The 26,397-nt window shown below is 29.6% G+C and overlaps 1 protein-coding gene across 1 annotated transcript in view; it reads left to right on the forward strand.

Moving 5' to 3' along the window:
• LOC119607168 (neural cell adhesion molecule 1) overlaps window positions 1-26,397 on the forward strand; it is a gene marked incomplete at its 5' end in the record, with an annotated part of 123,502 nt that overhangs the window by 68,824 nt on the left and 28,281 nt on the right. Inside the window, 5 exons of the mRNA XM_037960973.1 lie at window positions 170-318; window positions 3,558-3,708; window positions 3,778-3,980; window positions 11,138-11,312; window positions 24,617-24,872. Of these exons, the coding sequence (XP_037816901.1) occupies window positions 170-318; window positions 3,558-3,708; window positions 3,778-3,980; window positions 11,138-11,312; window positions 24,617-24,872 (934 nt within the window). The remainder of the gene's footprint in view (window positions 1-169; window positions 319-3,557; window positions 3,709-3,777; window positions 3,981-11,137; window positions 11,313-24,616; window positions 24,873-26,397) is intronic.

The raw sequence follows: 26,397 nt of genomic DNA on the forward strand, positions 1-26,397 counted from the left end.
ACAAAAACTAAAACATGCAACATAAAGAGAAAAAAAACACATAAATAAAGAAATTTTTGCTTTAATGTTTTATAAAAGAACCTGAATCCTGATAATATTTAATGCACTCCCTTTTTTCTTCTCTTGTGTTAACATAAATACATATAAAATCTTTTTGATTCATTTGCAGATTCACCACGTTGCAAACCGGGCACTGAACAAACATCTATTGGCGCTATAAATATGCACTCAATACCGGTTAAATGTGAAGTTGATGCCGATCCACCGGATTCTGTAAAATTTAGTTGGACATACAATAATACAAGAAATGTGTCACCAGTAAGTACAAGCTACACTCAAATGAACTATCTGTCCATAGACAACAATTATGATTTTCTTTTAAATATAAATTTCTTATTTTATTTTGGCATAAATAAAATATAATAATGAGGGAGGGAAACTATGAAAAGACACATATAAATAGTATTGTGTGTAAAGGCACTTGTATATTTTTATGAAAAGAAATTATATAATAACAAAGAAAAACTCACATGCTGTACTTCATCTGCTAAAGTCCTTTCTTCCTTTCTTTGCAGAGAAAAATGAAAGAAAACTGATATAAAATTTTTATAATTGACCTCTTCAATTCAATTCATGCTCTTTACTATACTTATTACAAAACCATCTTAGAGATATTTTTTTTTACTTTGCTTTAAAAAGCAAACTGTGTATGACCCTTGACATAATATGGACATTAAATATGAAAGTTTCCTCTGCCGCAGGACTAAACTACACATATCAACATTTTCTAATGTTAGCCTGTTTAAAGTTGTTTAAATTTTAAATTCATATACAATTTTTATATAAATTAAAATCCCTAGTATTGACTTTTTGGCCCTTCCTAACATTTGCTTTTTGTTGTCTTGAAGTTGTTGAAACTAAGCACAATTGAAAATCAATAAGAACCAAATCAAGTACATCGTTTTTAAAAAGTTATCAGAGCCTCTAGAGGAAATGTCAGAAAAGCCACAAAATGGCAAAATGTTAATAATATAAAAAAAGCTGTGCTTAGCATTTTGTCTCGTATATTTGTGTTACTTGAGTTTCTAGGAAATTTTTAACTTTTTTTGTTAAATTATTTAACTAATATAAAATGAACTTTATACATATGTCCCAAGTGAAATGTTGTCTTTAGCTTTTTGTAGAAACTTTCTATGGAAATTGTAGACAATTCTGTGTTGTTGTAGAAAAATAAAATAATAAAGAGATTTTTGTTTTATAACTAACTCAAATATTAATAATGGACAGTAATAAGGTAAAATAAATTCAGCGGAAGTATAGAATACAAAACGGGAGATTTACTTTTCAGTTCTAGTTCAGTTCTAGTTCAGTTCTAGTTCAGTTCTAGTTCAGTTCTAGTTCAGTTCTAGTTCAGTTCTAGTTCAGTTCTAGTTCAGTTCTAGTTCAGTTCTAGTTCAGTTCTAGTTCAGTTCTAGTTTAGTTCTAGTTCAGTTCTAGTTCTGTTCTAGTTCAGTTCTAGTTTAGTTCTAATTCATCGTGGAAATTGCATTACGTTCTTTGATGTGAACCTGAATAAGAATACACTTTCCATAAATCTATTAACAAGTTCACAAACTACTTCATTTCTTTGATTTTTTATTTGGGTTTACAAATCTCTTTGTCCTCCCAATTTACCACACGAGAACGAAGTCTGTTTTCAAAATAAGTGACTGATGTTTTCGTGTATTTAACAATCTACATAGGCTTGTATTAAAAATTCTATAAATTATATTTTGTATATAAAATAATTTTAACTTTTCGTTGTAGAGACTGGGAGGCGTTGCAAGTTTCTATGATGCTGTCTATTAGACGACTTTATATTTGTCTAACTGTCATTTGTATTTGTTTGTCTGTCTAAGAACTTTTACTCATACACTTTTTCACTAAAACGTTTGTAGTATTTGTTATTCCCCTCAGGATTACCACAACTAACTCAAGGTTAGCTACAGACACAAAAGTAAAAGAGAGAATGTAAAAGATATGATTTCTCTAAGACATTCAAACACATGCCAACTTTTAACCGCACATACAAACAATCGTATACACTTGCATATGTGTGTGTATTTCAACCGCATGAAATGTTGGTTAGCATTTGTCTCGCAAATGTACAAGGTACAAAACATGTAAAACGATATAGTCTGAAAAACAAGTGTTTCTCTAACTATTGTACTAGTTTTTAGGCTTTAAGAAGAAAAAAATATCTTTACAACAGAAACATTTATATGAATATTTTATGTACTTATATAAAACACCCAAAAAGGGAGCTGGCTGATATTTTAGTCAGCCCAGCTGGTAAATATGAAAAGTACAAATATTTGCTTTGTATAGAAATTTAGCCACCAGAGACAAAAATTTCTTATACGTGACTTGGCTTACAAAATCTAATCGAATTTTATAAATTATTTATAATGTATCGAAAATGGTCGTCATCTTTCCAAGATGATCAAGTTGTATTGTGTTTCGTTTTAACGTTTATTTGCCAATGCGTACATATACATATAATGACTTTTACATGAATCCTTCTGAAGGAGTGTCACACTGTTCACATACTAATATCTATGTTTACACTATTGAAATATTTGACTAAATACATTTTAGTTTATTAAAGTAAAATTTCAAATAGTTTGTTTTAACATTATTTACTTTGAGCAAAGTCATGTTATGACTATATTGGTTTTTATGTTTTCTCTCAAATATTTGTTTAATGTGAGCTAACTTTAAGGTACTTTTCATACTATAGCGACATGTGCAATGGTGTATAGTTTTCATTTATATTTTCGTAGTTTAGATAAATACTAGATAGTTTTAAGCATTTGCCCATGGATATGGATAAATTGCATTTAATGATAGTTTTCAATAAATATGTGATGGCAGTACAAGAGGAGTATTAGAGTAAGTACATAAATTCCGGCCAGGAGACACATAAAATGACAGCATTAGTCTTTTGTGAAATTATGTAATAGTATTAAAGAGAATAAAGTGAATGTAGAATGAAAAGGGTTTTTATTGGTTAAATAGCAAAAGCTCTTTAATTTTTGATTAAGTTAAATTCAAAAATTTTAAGTTTAAAAACATTATTTATAAAGCATAGGATATTTTTGAATGTAATAACTTTTGTTCCCTCTAAGGGTTAATAGGCCTAAAATTTCATTTTGTTCTTGTAAAAGAATTTCTAATTTATTGCTAATGTCTTTCCTAAATCCTGCTCATATATCCTTTTAAAAGTCTTTGTAAATGTCTTTCCTTGAAGTTAAACAAGTAGTAGAAGTTATATACTCAGAAAAAGTCTAGTCACTATTAAACTGTTACATAAACAAGAACTTATAAAACACTTCAATAGTTAATATAGCCTAAATGCATTCTATAAAATGTGGTAGTTTAGGGGGAAAAACTGTCTGTGTTAAAGTTAAACTTTTACCAACACCAAAATGTTTTTCCTTCAACCTTTGAAAATAACTGCAGGAAGTAATTGTTTTAATTTGCAATTTAAATTGTTTTCTTATTTTTGTGTTTTAAAGGTACTCAATTCGAGAATACAATCGAATGGTTTAACTAGTACTGTCACCTACCTGCCTCAAACTGATTCGGAATTAATAACATTGGCCTGTTGGGCCAGCAATGCAGTGGGTCGTCAAACTACACCCTGTTTAGTGCATATCCTGCCAGCAAGTAAGTGTAGTTGTAAATATAGTTGGAATACATTTTAAAGAGTTTTAATTATTGTTTTTTGTTTTTCAGATCCTCCAGAGGCTCCCAGGTCTTGTGAAATACGCAACGATACTGTTTTAGAAGTGGTATGTGTTGCGGGTAATGATGGTGGTCTGTCTCAGTACTTTATTTTGGAAGTTGTGGGTGGAGATCCCTTATATTCTAGTGATTCGACAAGAACTTTTAGTGATGCCAGTATAGGTGATAATGAAATTTCAACAATGAATGATCAGGTAAGAATAATTTAAACATTTAATGAATATATTTGAAACTGTTTTATATTAAACTTAGGTTAATTTTGCATTTTCCAATTTCAGCCCAAACGGCTGAACCTAGAATCATAAAATTTTGATAGTAGATGTGTTTTTGGTTATGTAGATCCACTAAGGATGGTTTTTTTTTGGAAATTTGTAGATTTAGGGGTAAAAAGGGGGAAAACGGGTTTTTTTAATTATATTACCTAGTATTATTGATACAAGAACATTTTGAATGCACCTATATCAACTCTTAAAATAAGCAGAGGGGTGTCTGGTATTTTTTTCAAATTCGTACTTTTAAGGGGTGAAAATGTGTAACAAAGGTGATTTTGGTACCTTTTTTGGCCCTTTATAACTTTTTAACTAAAAAACCATATAACATTTTTCAAAATATTTTGAATATATCTCCCAAAATAAGGAGACACCTGTTTCGTACTTTTTTAATATTCAGTCCTTTTTGGTTGTAAAATTTCTCTCTTTTTGTATTTCTGTATCTCTGAATTTTTGGTACTTTTTTTTAGCACATTAAGAAAACGTTTTCGATTTATTGAAGTATTCCTATTAAATTACGGACTAATTCTGTAATATATATTGAAACAAAATTTTTGCTATTTCATTGAGGAAAAAAAGTACCAAAAGGGGAAAATGGGAAATTTGGTTTTATTCAAACTCACTGAGCCAATTTTTAAAAATTTAAAAAAATTCGAGTATATTGTTTGGTACCTTTTTGAAAGCACAATTTTTCTGGAACAAATTAATGCAGATTTGAATCGTTTGAGTTTTTTCTGTAATATGGAGATTTAAATACGGAACATTTTGTAAACTTAATTCTCAAAAAAGTATATTTCTAAGCGAAAATGGGAAAAATTGTACTATTTTTATTAGTGCTTTCCACTAAGGTAGAATTTATTCCACTTTTGGTACTTTTTTTTTTCTTCAAAAGACACTCTTTGTATGTTCTATAATATGAATTCAAAGCACATGATTTTTAAACATACACGGTCCTCATTGAATAAGATTCTTTAAGAGAGAACCTTTTAGTACTTTTTATCTCATAAATGGTACTTTTTGAATTTCTAAACTATTCAACCTAGGAACATAAATTTTAACATACATGGTCTTGATTGGAGCGCACAACAGGCCCGATAGTGGCCTAGGTGTTTTCGGATTTGATGTAGTATACATCCTCCTATCAACCTACCTACCTACCTGGTCTAGACTGAGTAATATTCTGTAAGTCGGAACTCTTTGGTACTTTTCCATTCTTCAAATGGTACCTTTTGGATTCTTTGGATACATGACACACGGTACTTATTAAATAAGAATTTATTGTGAGAGATTTTTGTACTTTTTCGTTTTTCCGATGGTCCTTTTTGATATTTTTACGATATTGAACATAGAAACATACAATTTAATATGTTGGGACCTTAGTGAGAATCTAGTGAAAGGGACTTTTGGTACTTTTTCATTGATCAAATTATATTTTTTTAATTGTTTATAATATTGAACACAGAAACATAAAATTTTTGATTAAATGAAAATCTATAAGAGGTGTTTTATGGTACATTTTTCAAATAGTATTTTCGAAATTTTCTATAATGTGGAAGCTAAACGAATGAAACTAAATATTCAAGCTTCTTACTGAATGCGAATTTATTCACGTGATGAAAATGTTTAATCAATTTTAATTTACTATAAAAGTAAACAAAATTTTATATGTATTTTATTTTGGTTAGGGTAGCGAAGCAACCAGGGTATGTTAGTATTAACTAAAACACATATAATTTAATTTAAAGACTTTTTAGCAATTGCTTATTATATTTTATTTATTCCTGGAAAACAAATATAAACAGATTATGACAAAAATGTCCTTAAAACATATAAACAAATATAGACGAATAATATTGTATACATTTAGGAAAATCCAATTTAAACAGAATAGCATAAATCTTTAACAAATATTGGTATTAAGTCAAAATTTCACAGAATTTTTATCACAATAAATATTATAATACTTTTAAATAATGTTTTCGTTATTTTTAGAGAAATTTTAGTAAATTCTATTTTTGTATAAAATTTTCTATAAATACACCCTTTAAAATACTACATATTAACCCCCATTCCAATAACTTTTCATAAATAGTAGTAGGGTATTAAATTGACCACCTACAACTTCCTTATGTTGTTTTGTTTTAAGTGTTTTGATACAAGTAACTAAGTACTTTTGAAAAACAAACATATCAACAACAGATACTGTTTTTATTTTTTGTATCTCAAAAAAAAAAAGCATCATGCTTTAACTGTATGTAAATATTTAAGTTTTTCAAAAGTTTTTCTATTTGAATAATTCGCAAAACACTAAAACGAAGAGCAAAATAAAAAAAAAAAAAACATAGACAGGAACTTCGAAAGTTGCCAAAGGCAACAGTTATAATACACATTCTCCAACACTATAGAGAAAGAGTAAAACACACTTACAAAGTAGAAAATCCTTTAATATTTATAGGCTTTTAGTCAATATTGTTGTTGGCATTTTTTACTGATACATTGAAACAAACAAAACACAAAAAAATTTTAGACAAAAAAAAAAAAAATGGTGAAATTAATAACAGATGTAAAACTTGATGATGTTCACTCAACTGAATTGTTTAAATTCTTTTCTTTTGTTCTGAAAATCAAAAACCCTTAAGGATAATTTTGTTAACAAAACACACTATTATGTTGTGACGCTTTTAGGATGCTGGCTTCTAAACATATCCCTTTTTTCCACATTAGTTGCTTAAAAAAATAAGTATTTTGCATGAAGCTTAAAATTATTTAATATAAAATATTTTGGGTAAATTAACTAACATTTTTTACGCATCATCGCATCATCAAGAGAAATATGTTAGAAGTTGGAAAAGGAATCTTTTTCGTATAACATTTTACCAGTTAAATTATGTAGATAAATTTACTTCCGCAATATGTATATTTTTAAGTGTTTATATGTGTGTATATCTATTTAAATAAGATCATATGTTATTGATATTGCCTTTTCAATGACTTGTCTTTAATATAAGAAAGGCAAAAATAGAAAACTTCATTAAGTTTGAAAAATTGGCCAACTATAAATTCCTTTGTAACCCAAAGGTTTAATATAGTTGTGTTTAACCATTTAGTTAAATTTTGTTAAACATTATCCTTTATACTAACATCTGTCAGGCCGTATTATTGGGTTAAGCATTCAAAGTGTCTTTTTATTCAATTTCAAATTAAGACCTTGGTAATATTCGAGAAAAAGAAAAAACATATTAAAATTGAATTTATTTTTATTAGTTTCTAACTCCGGCTGTGATCTCCAAAAAATAATATAGCTGATATTCTGAAGAATCATTTTTGAAATTAAACACTATGTGAAACTCAATATGTACAAAATTTAAAAAAATAATACATTCAAATTCATTTGTGTATTCAAATCAAAATGTTTCTTAACTCATTTAACTACAAGTTCTTTATGACTTCAACAATGACAGTCTGATTACATTTTAGTTTATTGTTTATACTTTTCAAACAAGAAAATAACAACAATAATAAAATATTTAAATCAAATCAAAACAAGATTTGAAAAATTCCACAGCCAGCAACTCTAAAATACTCTAAAACTAAATACTAAAAAACTTAAAACAACAACAGCCAAATATTAAAACAGAAATGAAAATTTTCAAGCATGAATAATTATTTCAAGAGAATAATAATATTAAAAGCAAAAATTATTATGCAACATTTAAAACTGTTTTGTGTACAACACTAACAGCATCAACTACTAGGAGTTGCTATGATTTCTTTTTCCCTGTTTCATTTTTTTTCCTCTGTTGTTTTGGGGAATTCATGCGTCCATCATAATAAAAACTCATCATCGTCATAGTTGCTGCTTTAATATACAATATACATATATATTTTTAACTCCAAAAACTTGAGTTAAAATTTATATTTATATCTTTTTATAAAAATATACGTACATACATATGTTTGTAGGTTGTTGGCCTATAATTTTGGGAATTATAACTTTTTGGGTACAGAAGAACTTGTTTTATTTTTTAGGCTTGACTGAATTTTATCAATCTAATAAAGTCTCCTTGATGTTGCTGGTTATTTTCGTTCTCCTTTGTTTTTCTTTAAGCTGATTAAGTTTAAGGACACCACACTTACTCCTACATATTTTAATATAATCGGTATTAAATAACACTGTTTCCAAGACAAACAGAACTGCTAAGTTTTCCGGACGGACCTTATTACTTAAATAGCATATTATATGTAACTCAGAACTGAACTAGAACTGAAGTAGAACGGAACTAGAACTGAACTAGAACTACAATTGAACTAGAACTGAACTAGAACTGAACTAGAACTGAACTAGAACTGAACTAGAACTGAACTAGAACTGAACTAGAACTGAACTAGAACTGAACTAGAACTGAACTAGAACTGAACTAGAACTGAACTAGAACTGAACTAGAACTGAACTAGAACTGAACTAGAACTGAACTAGAACTGAACTAGAACTGAACTAGAACTGAACTAGAACTGAACTAGAACTGAACTAGAACTGAACTAGAACTGAACTAGAACTGAACTAGAACTGAACTAGAACTGAACTAGAACTGAACTAGAACTGAACTAGAACTGAACTAGAACTGAACTAGAACTGAACTAGAACTGAACTAGAACTGAACTAGAACTGAACTAGAACTGAACTAGAACTGAACTAGAACTGAACTAGAACTGAACTAGAACTGAACTAGAACTGAACTAGAACTGAACTAGAACTGAACTAGAACTGAACTAGAACTGAACTAGAACTGAACTAGAACTGAACTAAACTGAACTAGAACTGAACTAGAACTGAACTAGAACTGAACTAGAACTGAACTAGAACTGAACTAGAACTGAACTAGAACTGAACTAGAACTGAACTAGAACTGAACTAGAACTGAACTAGAACTGAACTAGAACTGAACTAGAACTGAACTAGAACTGAACTAGAACTGAACTAGAACTGAACTAGAACTGAACTAGAACTGAACTAGAACTGAACTAGAACTGAACTAGAACTGAACTAGACTGAACTAGAACTGAACTAGAACTGAACTAGAACTGAACTAGAACTGAACTAGAACTGAACTAGAACTGAACTAGAACTGAACTAGAACTGAACTAGAACTGAACTAGAACTGAACTGAACTAGAACTGAACTAGAACTGAACTAGAACTAGAACTGAACTAGAACTGAACTAGAACTGAACTAGAACTGAACTAGAACTGAACTAGAACTGAACTAGAACTGAACTAGAACTGAACTAGAACTGAACTAGAACTGAACTGAACTAAGAACTGAACTAGAACTGAACTAGAACTGAACTAGAACTGACTAAGAAACTGAACTAGAACTGAACTAGAACTGAACTAGAACTGAACTAGAACTGAACTAGAACTGAACTAGAACTGAACTAGAACTGAACTAGAACTGAACTAGAACTGAACTAGAACTGAACTAGAACTGAACTAGAACTGAACTAGAACTGAACTAGAACTGAACTAGAACTGAACTAGAACTGAACTAGAACTGAACTAGAACTGAACTAGAACTGAAACTAGAACTGAACTAGAACTGAACTAGAACTGAACTAGAACTGAACTAGAACTGAACTAGAACTGAACTAGAACTGAACTAGAAACTGAACTAGAACTGAACTAGAACTGAACTAGAACTGAACTAGAACTGAACTAGAACTGAACTAGAACTGAACTAGAACTGAACTAGAACTGAACTAGAACTGAACTAGAACTGAACTAGAACTGAACTAGAACTGAACTAGAACTGAACTAGAACTGAACTAGAACTGAACTAGAACTGAACTAGAACTGAACTAGAACTGAACTAGAACTGAACTAGAACTGAACTAAACTGAACTAGAAACTGAACTAGAACTGAACTAGAACTGAACTAACTGAACTAACTGAACTAGAACTGAACTAGAACTGAAATAGAACTGAACTAGAACTGAACTAGAACTGAACTAGAACTGAACTAGAAACTGAACTAGAACTGAACAGAACTGAACTAGAACTGAACTAGAACTGAACTAGAACTGAAACTAGACTGAACTAGAACTGAACTAGAACTGAACTAGAACGGAACTAGAACTGAACTAGAACTGAACTAGAACTGAACTAGAACTGAACTAGAACTGAACTAGAACTGAACTAGAACTGAACTAGAACTGAAAACTGAACTAGAACTGAACTAGAACTGAACTAGAACTGAACTAGAACTGAACTAGAACTGAACTAGAACTGAACTAGAACTGAACTGAACTGAACTAGAACTGAACTAGAACTGAACTAGAACTGAACTAGAACTGAACTAGAACTGAACTAGAACTGAACTAGAACTGAACTAGAACTGAACTAGACTGAACTAGAACTGAACTAGAACTGAACTAGAACTGAACTAGAACTGAACTAGAACTGAACTAGAACTGAACTAGAACTGAACTAGAACTGAACTAGAACTGAACTAGAACTGAACTAGAACTGAACTAGAACTGAACTAGAACTGAACTAGAACTGAACTAGAACTGAACTAGAACTGAACTAGAACTGAACTAGAACTGAACTAGAACTGAACTAGAACTGAACTAGAACTGAACTAGAACTGAACTAGAACTGAACTAGAACTGAACTAGAACTGAACTAGAACTGAACTAGAACTGAACTAGAACTGAACTAGAACTGAACTAGAACTGAACTAGAACTGAACTAGAACTGAACTAGAACTGAACTAGAACTGAACTAGAACTGAACTAGAACTGAACTAGAACTGAACTAGAACTGAACTAGAACTGAATTAGAACTGAACTAGAACTGAACTAGAACTGAATTAGAACTGAACTAGAACTGAACTAAAACTGAACTAGAACTGAACTAGAACTGAACTAGATTCTGAAGGAAATAACAGCTTTTGCCTGTGACATTTTGTTGTTCTTCCAAATGTTTTCTTTTTGCAAAATATATTTAGGAAACAGTGTAACTTGTATAAATTTTAACACACGAGTTTATTATACAATTATTTATCTTATTTCTTTTTTATCCAGGCTACCTCAGCACCAATATTTCGTATTCAAGAACCAAATCCACAATTTCGTTTAAACAATTTGGAGCCGGGACGAGAATATCAATTTGTGGTATATGCTGTCAATGCAAAAGGTCGCAGTGATCCACCAGTGGTTATAGAACGTGTGCGTGTGGCTGCCCAATTGGGGCCATATGGTAAGTTATGTAAGTAGTAAAAAATAAGATAATCAAACACAGAAGAAATTTGTTACTAACACAAATGCTAAAACAAGGCAGTAGAAGTAAGTAGTGAAAATGCAATTGAATTTATTACAATTTCTAGAATTCTAACTAAAACCTAAATCCCTTAAAATAGAATTATATATGCGACATAAGATAATTCTCTTTTTAAGCTTAATATACTTCTATTATTCATTTTAAGATACAAAACAAAAATACATTGACTGTAGGTATAATGGAAAAATATTGGAAAATTATTTTAAAAGTTCAAAAACCTTTGTGTGTCATTATTATTCTATTGGGTGGCATAAATTGACGAATAAAAGTTTTTTTATAAAAATATTTAATTTCTAAAATTAGATTTGTTGATGCCAATAACTTGTTGTAACAAATTATTTGGTCATTTGCCTTTAAGCTTTAAAGAAGTTAGAAGTTTAGACATCTGAAGGGGAATTTTTAATTTTCCCTAATAACCCAAGAAAATGGTCATAATTTTCAACTCATGTTTAATTTTTGAAGGATAATTGCATTTATATTCCGATTTTCTAGTCAAAACATATATTTAAAATTCGCCAACTGTGCCTTGAACAAGTTCTAATGCGGTCAAATGGCATATCCTTTACAGAAATTTTTAAAAAATTTAAAATATCCACGAAAGGACGATTTTATAGAAACATTTACATTAAAAATATATTGCTTGTCATCAAATATCAATATTTCAAGATAATATATTGTTTTTTATTACGTTAAAAACCCATTCATCTGATAAAAAACTATTTTTGAGGCAGTTTTCATAAAAAAGTAAGCAAGTTGTTCATTATTTATATCGTATGTATAGTGGGACAAAAAGTACTGAGAACTGCCCACTGTTACATATACGTAACAGCTTTATTATCCCCTTTATAAGTGTCCGCAAGGACATGGTATATGTTTATAAACAATAAGGTAATAAACATTAATTACTTCTTTATAAGTTTACGTTAGAAACTTTTTTTAAAAACTAACTACATAGAAGTTATTAACATTCTAAGAATTCATTCCCCGAAAAATATGTCTTTTTACAGGTTTACGAAATAGGCACTTTACAAAATAACCCAAAAATACAATTCTATAGGCAAAAATTACTCAAATTCGATTTATAATCGTTAAGAACATGTTAAGTTAACCTATCCATCAGAAAAAAGTAACTTTGCATTTTCCATTTCTGTGCATTTCGAGTTCAAATTCGAATTAATTTGCGTTACGTATATGTAACTGTGGGCATTAATGGGTTAAAGTTCTACATAAAGTTTTTTGTCCGACGGGTTTATTTATTCCTTTCAAAAGAATTTAACATTAGTTACTTTAATTACCATAACTAGACATATTAGTTACATAAATGCCTAAATTTTAAATTAAACCAATGTTTTCGTTATAGCGCCAATCAAAAACTTTTAAGGTTTTAATAATCCCCTTAAAAGTATTTAATAGAAAAAAACTTTCTCTTTGATATAAAACCCTCTTCCTCAAACAGACAGACTTAAAAACATACATTTAAGTCTATATACTCTAGCACTCCCTCCCTTTACAACTTATCAGTCAACTAATTGTAATTGTAATCCACTTATAGTAAAAAAATGCAATCAAGTGTAAACACATACTTACATACATACGTACAAATAAATTTCTCTAGTACTTTAAAGAGGCATTTATTTCTGTAAGTGTTTCTATGTATTTTTCCTTAATATTCATTTTCTTTCATCACATCTAACAAAAATTTAAAGAGTGAACAATATTTTATTTTATATTTGTTGTTGTTGTTCATAAAATTATAATTGTTACAATACTTTTTCTTGGTTTGTTTCATTTCTTTTTTGTTTTTTTGGTAACATTAATGGGGTTTAATATTTTTCCGTTTCCTTTGTAACGTCTGTCTGCATGTATGTTTGTTGGTATCTTGACTCGTATGTATCTGTAAGTGTTTCTTGTTAAAGAGATTGTTGAAGCAATAAAATATTTAATGTCTCAAAAATTTTTGTTTTTCTTTTTTGTTATTTTTTTCCTTTGTTAAGGCAATTTAAGTACTAAATAGCAGTTGTTATTATTATTATTTTTGTTTTGTTGCCATTCAACATCTTTGAATTACATTCATGTTTCTATGACGTCTAATGACAACCTGAGAGTGTTTTTTTTTTTTTTTTTGGTGACAATTGTTTGTGATAGGGTTTCGTTTTCTTTTTTGCTAAAAAGTGTTTTTTAAAGATATTTTGGTTTAATGTGAGAATTTAAGGATATATTGAAAAGTATTATTATATTTTTTATTTAAAAATGTCCTTCGAAAGTTACCCTACACCACTTTAGTAGGGAGGGTATATTGGGTTTGTGCTGATGCACAATAATATTGGTCATATACCCACATTAAATTATACCAGCCAGCTTAGAATCATTTCCTGAGTCGATTTAGCTATGTCCGCCTATCTGCCTGCCTGTCTGTCTATCTGTCTGTCTGTCCGCCTTGTAATCAAACTACAGGTCGCAATTTTGAAGATAATTCAATGAAATTTGGCACATTATCTTTTATTGTACCGGAGACGAAGCCTATTGAAATGGTTAATATCGGTCCATTATTTCAGCTAGCCCCCTACAACTGAACCCGAACAGGGCTTTTAAGTTCATAATTATGTTTAATATACTCGCATCTCGTATCTCTTGATGACCCTTATGAATTTCGTAATTATAGGCTCTCATTTGACCCTAGCCCCTATACAAACCCCCTTCAAAATTTGACTTAAATATCCACAATTTTACTCAACAATCAATGGCTTAAGTATATCTGAGGCAAGGTACGATTCAACTTAAATGCTTTATTATGAAAACTAAATCACATTTTACTTTTGTAACAGGTATAGGGTATTATGCTAGATGCTATAAAGCTGTAGACATGAAATTATATTGATTTTGTTACTCCCTGTAGACCCGTAAATGCATGAAATAGATAGACAATCTAGCCATATCCTTCCGTCTGTCCCTAGCCTAACGAAAGTAGCTAGAGGAATGAATTTTACTGATAATTTTTCGATATTGTCTGATTTATTAAGAATTGTTTATTAAACATTATACATATATTTGCATGTATGTAAGTACCTAGCAAAAACTTGGATTACCATGTAAGGGGTTGAAATGCTGAAATTCTTCTATGGCTTCACAGACATGAGGACAAATGAATTAGAAACTATTTATATAACACATTATTAGTAAAACCTTATAAAACTACTTCTATGTAATCCCAACAATATTTAGTATTCATTGAAAAGTATGTTGTTAAGTAAGTAATTACAATTGAAAGTCATTAGCTAGTTTTTTCTGGGTATTTGTAAACTTGAATTTACAAAAATTAAATATTTTTTAAAATACATGTGAATATGTATGTATTAGAGAATTTTTAGCTTTATGGACATATTTAGCTAAGTGAAAAATAGCCAACAAAGGGAAAACCTGTATGTTATTGGGTATTTATTGCATTCATTTCAAGCTATTAGTGAAAAATATACATACTCATAGATACACACATGTATGCCACACATATGTATTTACATATGCCAGGAATAAAAATGTAAACATAACAACCTTACTTCCTGTCCAAACATACAAACATGAACACACCTACAAACAAAGCTTACTTAGCCCATATTAACAGCTAATACAACGTGTATCATTCTCCTAAAATGTACTCAAACCAATCTGTTTCTCTCAGCTGACTACACTCCTGCTGTTTAAGCCAAAAAAAAGGCAAAACATCACAAATATTTCAAACTGCCATTTTTATTTTTTTTTTTTTTTTTTTGGTAAAATATAAGCAGTACATATGAGAACTAGTACGTACATAAGAAAATATCTTATAGATGTGTAAATGGTAGTGCCCTAAAAGATCCAGAGTAACATGGAGTTGAATGTATGGAAATGCTTTGGATTCATTGTTTTCTATAGGTTGTTTTTTCTCTTTTCGTTTCCTTGGGTTATCAAGCTATTTTTGCTGTAGTCATAATGTTGTTTTAGTATTTGCTATTGCTTTTGGTACGAAATAGTAGTAGTGTTGTTATTTTGTTAGCAATCTCAACCATTGTTTAATGCTCGAGGTCAAAACATTGTGAAAATTTATGTTGCAGGAACGTGTTTTTTGTGCCGCCATAAAATTTAACCAACTTCTATGTAGTGATATGTATATAAGTGTGTGTTAAAGCTAATGTAAACACAAATACAAATAGTATGTATATTCTCTGTATATGTATGTATGTATGTATGTGTATAAGGAAGGATCTATTTAAACAGTAGAACTAACGAATTTATAATCAATATTGCCAACTAGACGTTGTTTAGTTGTTGTTTAGTCTAACATTAGCTAAACAAGTAGTATTTTATAACTTAGAAAGTATCCGGGGCATTTGATATCGTTTGAAATCTGCAATTAATTTTTATTATTATTTAGATTTGGATCTGTTTGGATATTTCGTACTATATTTTTGCTGAGCCCTCCTAATATACACATGTATATGGATGTTCTGCTATTAATGTGCATTTAGTAACTACTCTTTCTAAATTTTATTGTACATATTTTGGTTGGTGTTGAAAAACATACACTTATACACAGAGGATTGTTAAATACTTAATTAACAGTGGTTTAAAGTTAGAAATTGCATAATTTTCTTAAGATTTCAATATATGTATATTATCTGGACATATAACTTCGATTTAATTCACGAAATGTTCAAATTTATTAAAACACTTGTCAAAAACAAAGAATTGACTAAGCACCTCTTTATATCTCAATGTAGTTTTATAAGTTTGGAAAAATAATTTTGAGTAAAAATCTCTCAAATCGGCCTTTATATAATTGAGATTAAAAGTATATGTATATTATCCTCATTTCAAACCACTGTACCTTCTATTACAAACATATGCCTTGGTAATCATAAAATCATATACCTACAATAAAATCTCTTACACATTTACATACTGCCTGTCAGAGATTGTTATTCACACGCACCTTTATTTTTACAACCTATTTCAACAACAATATATTTTATATTGTTACCTTCCTGCCCCAAAAAGTTTGGTATTATGAAGGATATAGACCGTACATATACATATTCCTTTAAAAAAAAACAATGAATTTTTCACAAAAGATTGTTAATTTTTTTTAACATTTATATGTATGTATTAGCTACTAAACAAAAGTTTAAATAAATCCTAGGTAAAAAAGGTGGTGTTACCAAAAATATTTACCATTTATGTTGCTAATAACAAAACGATAGAGATTTTAGGTTTTGTATTACGTTGAGATTTTGTTAATGTTCGTACATACATATCTATTGAGGTATATTTTTTAATTGTTCGAATTTTTCCTAAATTAATTTCAAAAATTATAAATTCTGAAGAAAATATTTTGAGGTTTAGATAGCATCAATAATTTACACCTGTTTGGCCTTGTTCCAAAGTCGGCATATATTCCATAAAGGTTAATGAAAACAGTTCCTTTACCTTTGAAACTAGTTCCAGGCAATATTTAGAGAACAATTTACCAATTCTTAGGAGTAGTTTAGAGCTATAAGATGTGAAGCAGTTAAAGAATTTCTATCATTGCCGTGTTAATCCAATGTATAGCTAGTGTTAAAGATCTGGTTTCTGTAAAAATCATAAGAAATACTTTAAAAACAAAACAATATTCCAGATAACGAATTTTAGACGCAATGGTATTCTAGATCTTGTGACAAGGTTGCTAATAAAAACTCGAAAAGGGTTCCGTTTAGACGCCATCTGCAGTTATTTTAGAGAAAATATTTTTTTTGATTTTTACTTTTGTTAGAATTCCGAAATGACAAAGTTGATTTTTTTGGTTTTTTAATATTCCAGTACTACCTTAGTTTTTTTATAGAGTTTTAGTCGTCATATTCCAATGTTCGATTATTAAATGACTAACGGTCAAGAACAACTTATCCTTTCAACTAACTTTACAATGACTACTACATACCGTCTGCATTACTTTGAAGCACTAGTTTTTTTGATTTTTACTTTTGTTAGAATTCCGAAATGACAAAGTTGATTTTTTTGGTTTTTTAATATTCCAGTACTACCTTAGTTTTTTTATAGAGTTTTAGTCGTCATATTCCAATGTTCGATTATTAAATGACTAACGGTCAAGAACAACTTATCCTTTCAACTAACTTTACAATGACTACTACATACCGTCTGCATTACTTTGAAGCACTCTTATCAAGACTTATATATAATCAGATACTTAAGTATATACTTTATTTTGAGTTTTTCCAGTTTATTTCCTCATTATACCCTACACCACTATAGTAGAGAGGGTATTGTGCATCTGTGCTGATGTTTGTAACACCCAAAAATAAAAAATCATTTTCTGAGTCAATTTAGCTATGTCCGTCTGTGCGTCTCTTCCATCTTTTCAAGATAATTTGATGAAATTTTGCACATACACTTCTTTTGTCCCAAGAACCTATCCTAAGAGCCTATTGAAAATGGTTAAAATAGGTCCCTTGTATAGCCCCAATACAACCGTATCACCCGAGTAGGGCTTTTGAGCTCATAAATATGTTCTTGTAACACTTCAAAAATCGGCAAAACTTAGTTTTATATAAGTCTTAATGATACTTCTGATTTTCGTAATGATCGGGCCTCATTTGAAAGTCCCCTAAAGAAAATTACGCGATGGTCAAAATTTAATTATAAACACTAATATCACGATGATATTTTGCATAAATAACCAATGTTGACGTAAATCCCTTTACCAAAATGTATAAGGATATGACCATATTAATCCCCTGTCCTCATATAACCCCTCTTTTAGAAAATCCCTTTTTTGTCAACAATTTGTTAAAATATATCTGGATTAAGGTTAGGTTAGGTTGATAGGAGGTTGTATACTATACAAATCCAAAGAAATACACCTAGGCCACTGTGCATTCTTTATCATGAAAAAAAAAGTTCACTGAATGAATTATTCAGTGCAACTCAGATTCCTGAACGTAATTCCTTAGAATCTTCCAATCAGTGTTAGTCAGGAATGTTATTTCGAGAATAACATCACTTCCATGATACTTGGATCTAACTTCGACGAATGGCTGGAAGTAGCGAGAGTTTCACTGTCCTCTCCACATGCTCTAAATTCGTCTAAATCCACACGTCCAATTTTGCATAGATGTGCTCGTAATCCTGTGTGTTCACTCAGAATCACTCAGAAACCATCATACTCACTTCAGACTTGCTCATTTCGAGGAGATTTTTCGTCTTTCTCTCATCAGGGTCACCCCATAGGATCTTCGTGGTTCTACCCACTGTTTAATTATTCCAAGTGCCTTATGGGATTCTCTCACCCATATTTTTAGTTCAGCTTTTGTTGCGTCGAATAATAATTCATAATTCATACAAATTTTGGTATGACTTATTAAAAAGCTTCATTTATGTTAACCGTTTAGGGGTATTCATGCATCTAGTGTAAAACTCTGCATTCCAGGGTGACTGTGTCGAATTAGAGGCAATCAAGTGCGTAGGATTTTTGAAGAAATACAATTCAAAAGGAATACATTGACTGTTTCCCACAGCTGGGAATTCATAGGAATTTGTATGTTGATGTCTACATAAATATTTAACTAAACTAAATATGTATAAGTATATTTGTGTTGAATCATATTTAAATCATTTTTCATTAAAATTAAAATAAACAAATTCATTTAACATACATCAAACAAAAATCTACAAACTCTACCCTGTGTATAGTGATATTTTTTGTGCACAAATATATTTTTATATATAATTTTTGATGCTGTACTTTTGTACATGTTTAAGTTTGGTTTGGTTTTTTTGAATTAAAAAAAATTGAAGCATACTTTTATAGGCACAGGTAGTTTAATTTATTATACATTTATACTTACATACATATGTATTTATGTATAGATGTACATATTTGTAATTATTTGCTGATGTGTGGGTTTTTTTCTGAATACAGGTGTCGTATGTGTGTGAGTGAGTTTGTTTATAGTTATATAATGAAATTAAATGAAAAATAACAAATTGACTGGTTTTAATTTTACATTATATTAAATTTAATAAAAATTAATTTCATTTTTTCCTGATATGCACAATGAATACATAATAAATATACAGTAAATTTATTAAATTTTCTATAAATATAATGAGAAATAAACTTGATAAATTTATAAAACAATAAATAGCCCAGCAAAACATTGGACATGAAAAAGCATTTATTATAATTTTTTAAAAAATTTAGTTTTGTTATAAAAAAAAAAACGAAAACAACCATTGTATACATATGTACTAAATTCGCTTTACAAATGTTTTGCATATTCCTGCCTCCATTATATTGGCTCTGCTGAAGCTAAAAATATTTTTGTTAATTTATTAAATACATTCACTTGGTTCTTTTGTTATACATATTCTCATATTGTATTTCAATTTATATATTTTATTACAAACACATTTTTACACCAACACACATAAACCCATATGAATCTCAACATATTTGTCCAATTAAAAGTATTTTAATATCAGACTGTGATATCAATATTTGATTTGTTGATGAATTAACAACCAGTTATATATATAAAAAAATAAAATTTTCTATATCGTAAAGAATTTTTATTAAAAATGAATTTATTTATAACAATTTATTTATTCATTTAAACATTTTATGTTGCAACCTGATTGGTGTATTTATATTAAAAGTCTACATAATCGTAATACATCCAGATAAATAAAACCAAATGTATTATTATATTTTTTTAATATAAAGCTTTTGGCATTAAAATGAGGTTACAGGCATTTTGGTTGACTCATTAATGCCATTTTATATGTATCATTAACTCATATATGTATATGTATGTAAATTGAAGCTGTTTAAATGCTGTCGAGTTCAATTGAATTTAAAAATAAAAACAGCAGCCAGCTATAATTAACAGAAAACTGTTAGGGTGGTTGGTATGGTTAGAGAAGAAGTTAAACTTATGTTGAAATTGTGTAAAATTGAAATATATAAAGGATACTTGTTTGTCTGTCTTATATTCAACACTGAACACTAAAATCAGTCTTACCAAAAAGAAATTGGGTAACAGTTACCCTACGAAACCTTTTGAATACTTTGAGAAGTGAAAAAAAAATAAAAGATCTCCTTACGTTTTTTTCAAAAAACTCAAATTTTTAATTGTAACAGTTTCGCCTTCAATGAGCTATTTGGTTTCCAATATTAATTTTCTCTGCCTAAATCTAGGCTTGTTTTGCCTAATTGTATGCTTCAAAAAAGGATTTTTTGTAAAGTGGATTAAACGTTGTGTTTGTTTTATATTCATTTTTAATATTTATAATTTAACAAATACAACTGATGCTTTTAAGGTCTAAAAAAATAAATTAACAAAAATTTGTATCTGCTTCCATGTAATCTAAACATTACCTTTTATTTAAACAAATATTACAACAGCATAATTCCCGTTTCGCAAACATTTATTTAAAACGAAAAGAATTATAACACACACGTGCTTTTCGTTGGCAGTAATAATTTCTAAATAAATTTTACCTCAATTAATCTTGTTTCAATTAGCGTGCAAATGAAAATAATGTTGACAACAATAGAAAATCTGAGCCTCATTGAGGCTAAATAAATAATGAAATGAAACAGAGAGAAAGAGAGTAAACCAAAAAAAATATATAATTCCTATGACAACACAAACTGGCATTTTTGTTGAAGAATATAAATAGTAAAAGCAATGTTTTATTCTTGTCTGTTTTTGCTCTTTATTTGTCATTACGTTTTGAAAGAAGATATGTTGTAATGTAAAAGAAAAGTTATGCTTTAGTTATGTAATACTCACGGTAATAGCAATAGATATGTATGTATAATAATAAAGAAAAAAATCTCAAAACTCATACATATACACATTTACTTATACACTCACACTTTTTCCTTAATAAAAAAAACTTTTAAGTATGAGTAGCAACAGCAGCCGGAAAACAAAAGAATATTATATAAATTATTGCCAGGAAATGTGATTATTGTATACATTCTTATATGTATGTAAGTATGTCTAATATTTGCTTTTACTCTTACTATAGCATACTTCCTAATCATATAAATTTCTTTATACTCTAACATACATTCATACATTGTATGTGTGTGCTGGTAAAACATATAGCATACTTTTAGGAGTGCTAAAGCGAAAAATTTGTTTCACCTGAGGTTAACTTGTGCCATAAGTTTCTTTTCTCTTGTCTGCAATTGCAACAATTGTTGAATGAAAAAAAAAATAACTTACCGACTTAGTCTTGATTTTTTTGTTTCTTAAACAAAAGATAAATTTGCATTATTTAAGGGTTATTAATTAAAGACAAAGTACTTACATTTTAATTATAATTGAAAACTATTATTTAATTATAATTCAAAAATTAAATTAAATATTTAGTTTAAGAAGTGGTTATTAAAGAAATAAAAATGAAAATGTAAATAAAGTTTATGTAAGCGTATGATTAATATTAATTTGTTAAGTTTAATTAATATTGCTCATACGTTTGAATTTTTCTTAATAAATAGTAACAATTAGGAAATTCTTTAGGAATTTATATTAATTGGGTAAACTTGCTGTTGTTGTGGTGGAAAATATGAGTATTTATAGATACTATATGGATAAGAAGTTTCTGGCGAAATATAATTAAGTTTTAATTGAAAGAATAACAAACAGGAAGTATTTCCTATGTATTTATGCAACTTATTGATAAAAAACTGTTTTTCTGAAAGAGGTTTTATATGGGGGCTTTGGTCAAACATAGACCAATTCTCATATAATTCGTAGGAGAGATTTATTCAGAATTTCATCGTGATGATAATGTTTGTATCCCAGCAAAACCTTTCATTACCAAGTAAGGGATTAAAATACTTACTAAGTCTTTATTTTAACAGCGTGATGAAATTAGAGGCAAGTACTTTCCTCACTCACCTAGAGAAGTGAGCTAAGTAACTACGCACCACATTCGCTTACAAATACAAAGTTAAGTAGGCAGTTTACTTTTTCTCCTTTTAAGTAATGCAGACGGTATATAGTAGTCATTGAAAGTAGGTGGTTGGGTAAGTTGGTAAAAAGTTCAAATCAGAAGGTCCGCTTTTATGGGGACTGGGTGAAATTACTTTGATTACAAATTATACATGGATGGGCAAGCAGAAGGACGGACATAACAACAGATGTACGAAGGCGTAAGTAGACCAATATTTCCATACGTTACAGACATCAGCAGAAATACTAATCCCACTATAGAGGTGTGGGGTATGAAAATTATGTTAGGTTTATAGGAGGAAGAAATACACCAAGGCCTCTATCAAGCCTGTTGTGCGGTCCTTTTCATAAAAAAAAAAAAAATTTTACACTGAATGTATTATTTTTCAATGTTCAGAAACCCAGTTTCCTGGACGATACTTCTAAGAATTTTCCAATCAGTGTTGATCAAGATACTTGGATCTAACTTCGACGAATGCTCTACATTCGTCAGAATCCGCACGTCCAATTTTGTGTAGATGTGCTCATAATCATGTGTGTCTACTCAGAATACGTACTATCATACTAACCTAATACTTGCTCATTTTGAGGAGATTTCTCGTATTGCTCTCGTCAGGGTCACCCCATAGGATCTTTGTGGTTCTACCCAGCGTTTTATTATTCTAAGAGGCCTTATGGGATTCACTCACCCCATTCAGCTATTGTTGCGTCGAAAGGTTTTGCATTCGCCAGGTAAACTACCTCTAGCTCCCTTCCTTTTAAAGCTATTACATTCGCTCTTTCGTTGCTGACTACTCCCGAGTGGCCTGGTACCCATATGATGTAAACCTTACATCTGTGAGAATAATCAGTTAAAGCTTTCTTACAATCCAATATGGTCTTAGATTTAATTCTATCACCTGATATCGCTCTAATTGCCTTCTGGCTGTCGGTAAATAAATTAACTCCTATGGGCGAGATATTTATTCTAAACCAATTAACACATTCCGCTTTTGCTCGGACTTCTGCCTGGAAGCTTATGTTATGATTAGGTAAACGGTGGTATATTTCTGTTTCTGGGTCTTCAATATAGAACCCCAGGCCCAGTTTGTTCCCCAATTTAGAACAATCCGTGTAGCAACTGATTTTTACTGGTATTTGCTCTAATGGTCCGCTTGATCAAGACAATCTAACTGGGATTAGTGTTTCAAAATTTCCGACATATTCTGTGTCTGATATGCGATCAGGCACGTCCGATGATTGTGTATAACCTTCCAATGTATCCAGTATACATTGATGACGTGTCCTAAGTAAGACCGCTATTGGCCAGTTCGCCTAAGTTCTTTAGGGTGCTAACACATCACGCCCATGCTGAACTTGCAGCTCTCGCTCTCTATTGGTTGTTTGCCCTTTGAAGCGATTGCGTGGTCCACTATCTTATTGTTGATTAAGTTTTTAATATATTTTTAAATTTGATCGTCAAGATAAAGTGTCTTAACTCAAAATACCTCAAAATGTACCTCTTAAAAACGTCATGCTAAGACCTGAATACATAAGGTATTTCAATATTTAAATAACTACTTTTTCCATAAACTAGGTTAAAACTATAAAAACATAAAAACATAAAACTTAATAACACAGAACAATGCATACTTAAATACATTTCACTCATTTACTATATGAGTAGCATAACTCAAAAATTTTAGTTAAGAGAAAAACAATTTTGAATGATATTAAACTTGATATGAACTTTAAAAATTTAAAACTTATTTATATAGAAGAGGTCAATATGTTGCATATACGATTTGAACTAAATTTTTGCTAAACAAATATACGTGAAAGAGTTAGTTCCAACTTCCTAAAGATAACATTTATAAAAAAATTTAGAAAGGTGAATAGTTTGTATTTGAATGTTGGGTAATATCAGTCTTATAGCAGATTAACTATGTATGTATGTATATGTATTTTAAAGAACATTTTTAATCCCCTTTTATTTATATAACTAAATATAAAATATAAGAATATGTGTTAATTTGAAAGACCAGTATGACTAAAAAATAAAATTGCTTTAAATCATACTCTATAGAAAAAAAATTAATAGAATACCCAACATTTAACATATACCAGTATTTTTATATTCTTAGATAAATCTAACATAAATACTAATTTATTATATGTTTAACTTTTATTTCATTCTACCACTTTATGCTTATTTTCCTTATTTTTTCTATTTTTGTTTTCCACCAGATGAATCCATATTGTCCGAAGATCCTACGCCTGCTGAAACTACACATCATGTGAGTAGTAATGTTGGTGTGGCTGCCAGTGGTACGGGTGCTAGTATTGGTGGTGGTCCTGAAAAGCAATCAACATTACTGCTTTTAGCTGCTGTCGTGGCTATTGGGGCTGTTGTAATAACATCAATTATTGTGGCCGGTATAGTGGTTGTATGCAAACATCGACCTCGGCCACCTGAGCCGCAGGATGTGCGAAAAAGTATGAGGTAAGTAAATAACATGAAATAGGGTTTGATTTTTTTTCCCTATTTTTTGAAATTTGTTATTTTAACAAAATCATGGATGGTGTTTAGGTTGTATTTAGAGTATAGAAATGTTATTTAAATGTATATGTGTGTTTAAATAAATATGTATGTAGAGGTATTTGTAAAAATTAGTTTTTGAAAATCCTTTGAAAACAAATCCGTTATAATTTAAGTTAAATATATATAAATACTCTTTTTATTATTTTACCTGCTGTTGTGGGCAAAGCAATTTCATTTAAATAAACACATTTACATTTACACCTACATTTATAGTTAATTTTGTAAACAGGAAACAAATTACAAATCATACACATACATCTATATTTATGCCTTGCTATATGGGTGCATATGTAAGTGTATAGTATGTTCACACTAAGTATACATAACTTAGTGTTAACAGTATTGTTTATGCTTAGCAAAATACATACATATTTGTTGGTATTTAAGTGTTGAAATGTAGGCGTTTTTGATATACATATTAATAAAATGTTTTACAGTGGTTTAGTCCTATCGAAAACTTTAGTGATTAAAAATCTAAAACTAACTAAAAAATTTTTAAGACTTTTTTAATATTTTAATAATTTAAAGAAAAAATAATAATAAATTAATCAAAAAGTTTTTAATTAATTTAGCTATCTTCTTACGTACTAATAGTTGTCTTTTAAGTTTTGCTGTACAAACCACTGTACAGAATGTCTATATACATACATATACTAATATGTACATATTTGTGTAAGCGGAAGGAGTGCTACATTTAGGCATAGTTAAAAATCCTTGCTAATATTACTAAGCTGATGATTGAGATTTGAGTTGTGTTAGAAATATATGTTTATTTTATTTATTTCTTCATGCATAATTTTTCGCTCGCCTTTGCAACCTCTCAACATTTCAAAAAATAAAGAAAAAAAATAAAAGTAAGAAATTATAGTCGGGCGAGGCCGACCATATAATACCCTGCACTTGTTACAAAACTAAAATGTGATTTAGTTTTCATAATAAAGCATTTAAGTTGAATTGTACAATGTCTCAGATATACTTAAGCCATTTATTGTTAAATAAAATTGTGGACATTTAAGCCAAATTTTAAAGGGGGCTTTTTATAGGGGCTATGATCAAATTAGACCCTATAATTATAAAATTCATGAGATTCATCAGGCTAGTAGAGAACTTTGTTTTGCAGCTTTTTGTCGCGATACGATTATATTAAACATAATTATGAACTCAAAAGCCCTATTCGTCGGGTTCAGTTGTATGGAGGCTAGGTGAAATAATGTGCCGATGTTAACCATTTTCAATACGTTTCGTCTCCGGTATCATAGAAGATCATGTGACACATTTCATTGAATTATCTTCAAAATTGCGACCTGTAGTTTGATTACAAGGTTTAAAAGCCCTATTCAGGGGTTCAGTTGTATGGGACCTAGGTAAAATAATGGACCGATCTTAACCATTTTCAATAGGCTTCGTCCCTGGGACAATAGAAGAT

The sequence above is a fragment of the Lucilia sericata genome, unplaced genomic scaffold (genome assembly GCF_015586225.1).
Source record: "Lucilia sericata isolate MDLA Ls3-8-SP2 unplaced genomic scaffold, ASM1558622v1 Contig000666F_arrow, whole genome shotgun sequence".
Taxonomy (NCBI): Eukaryota; Metazoa; Arthropoda; class Insecta; order Diptera; family Calliphoridae; genus Lucilia; species Lucilia sericata.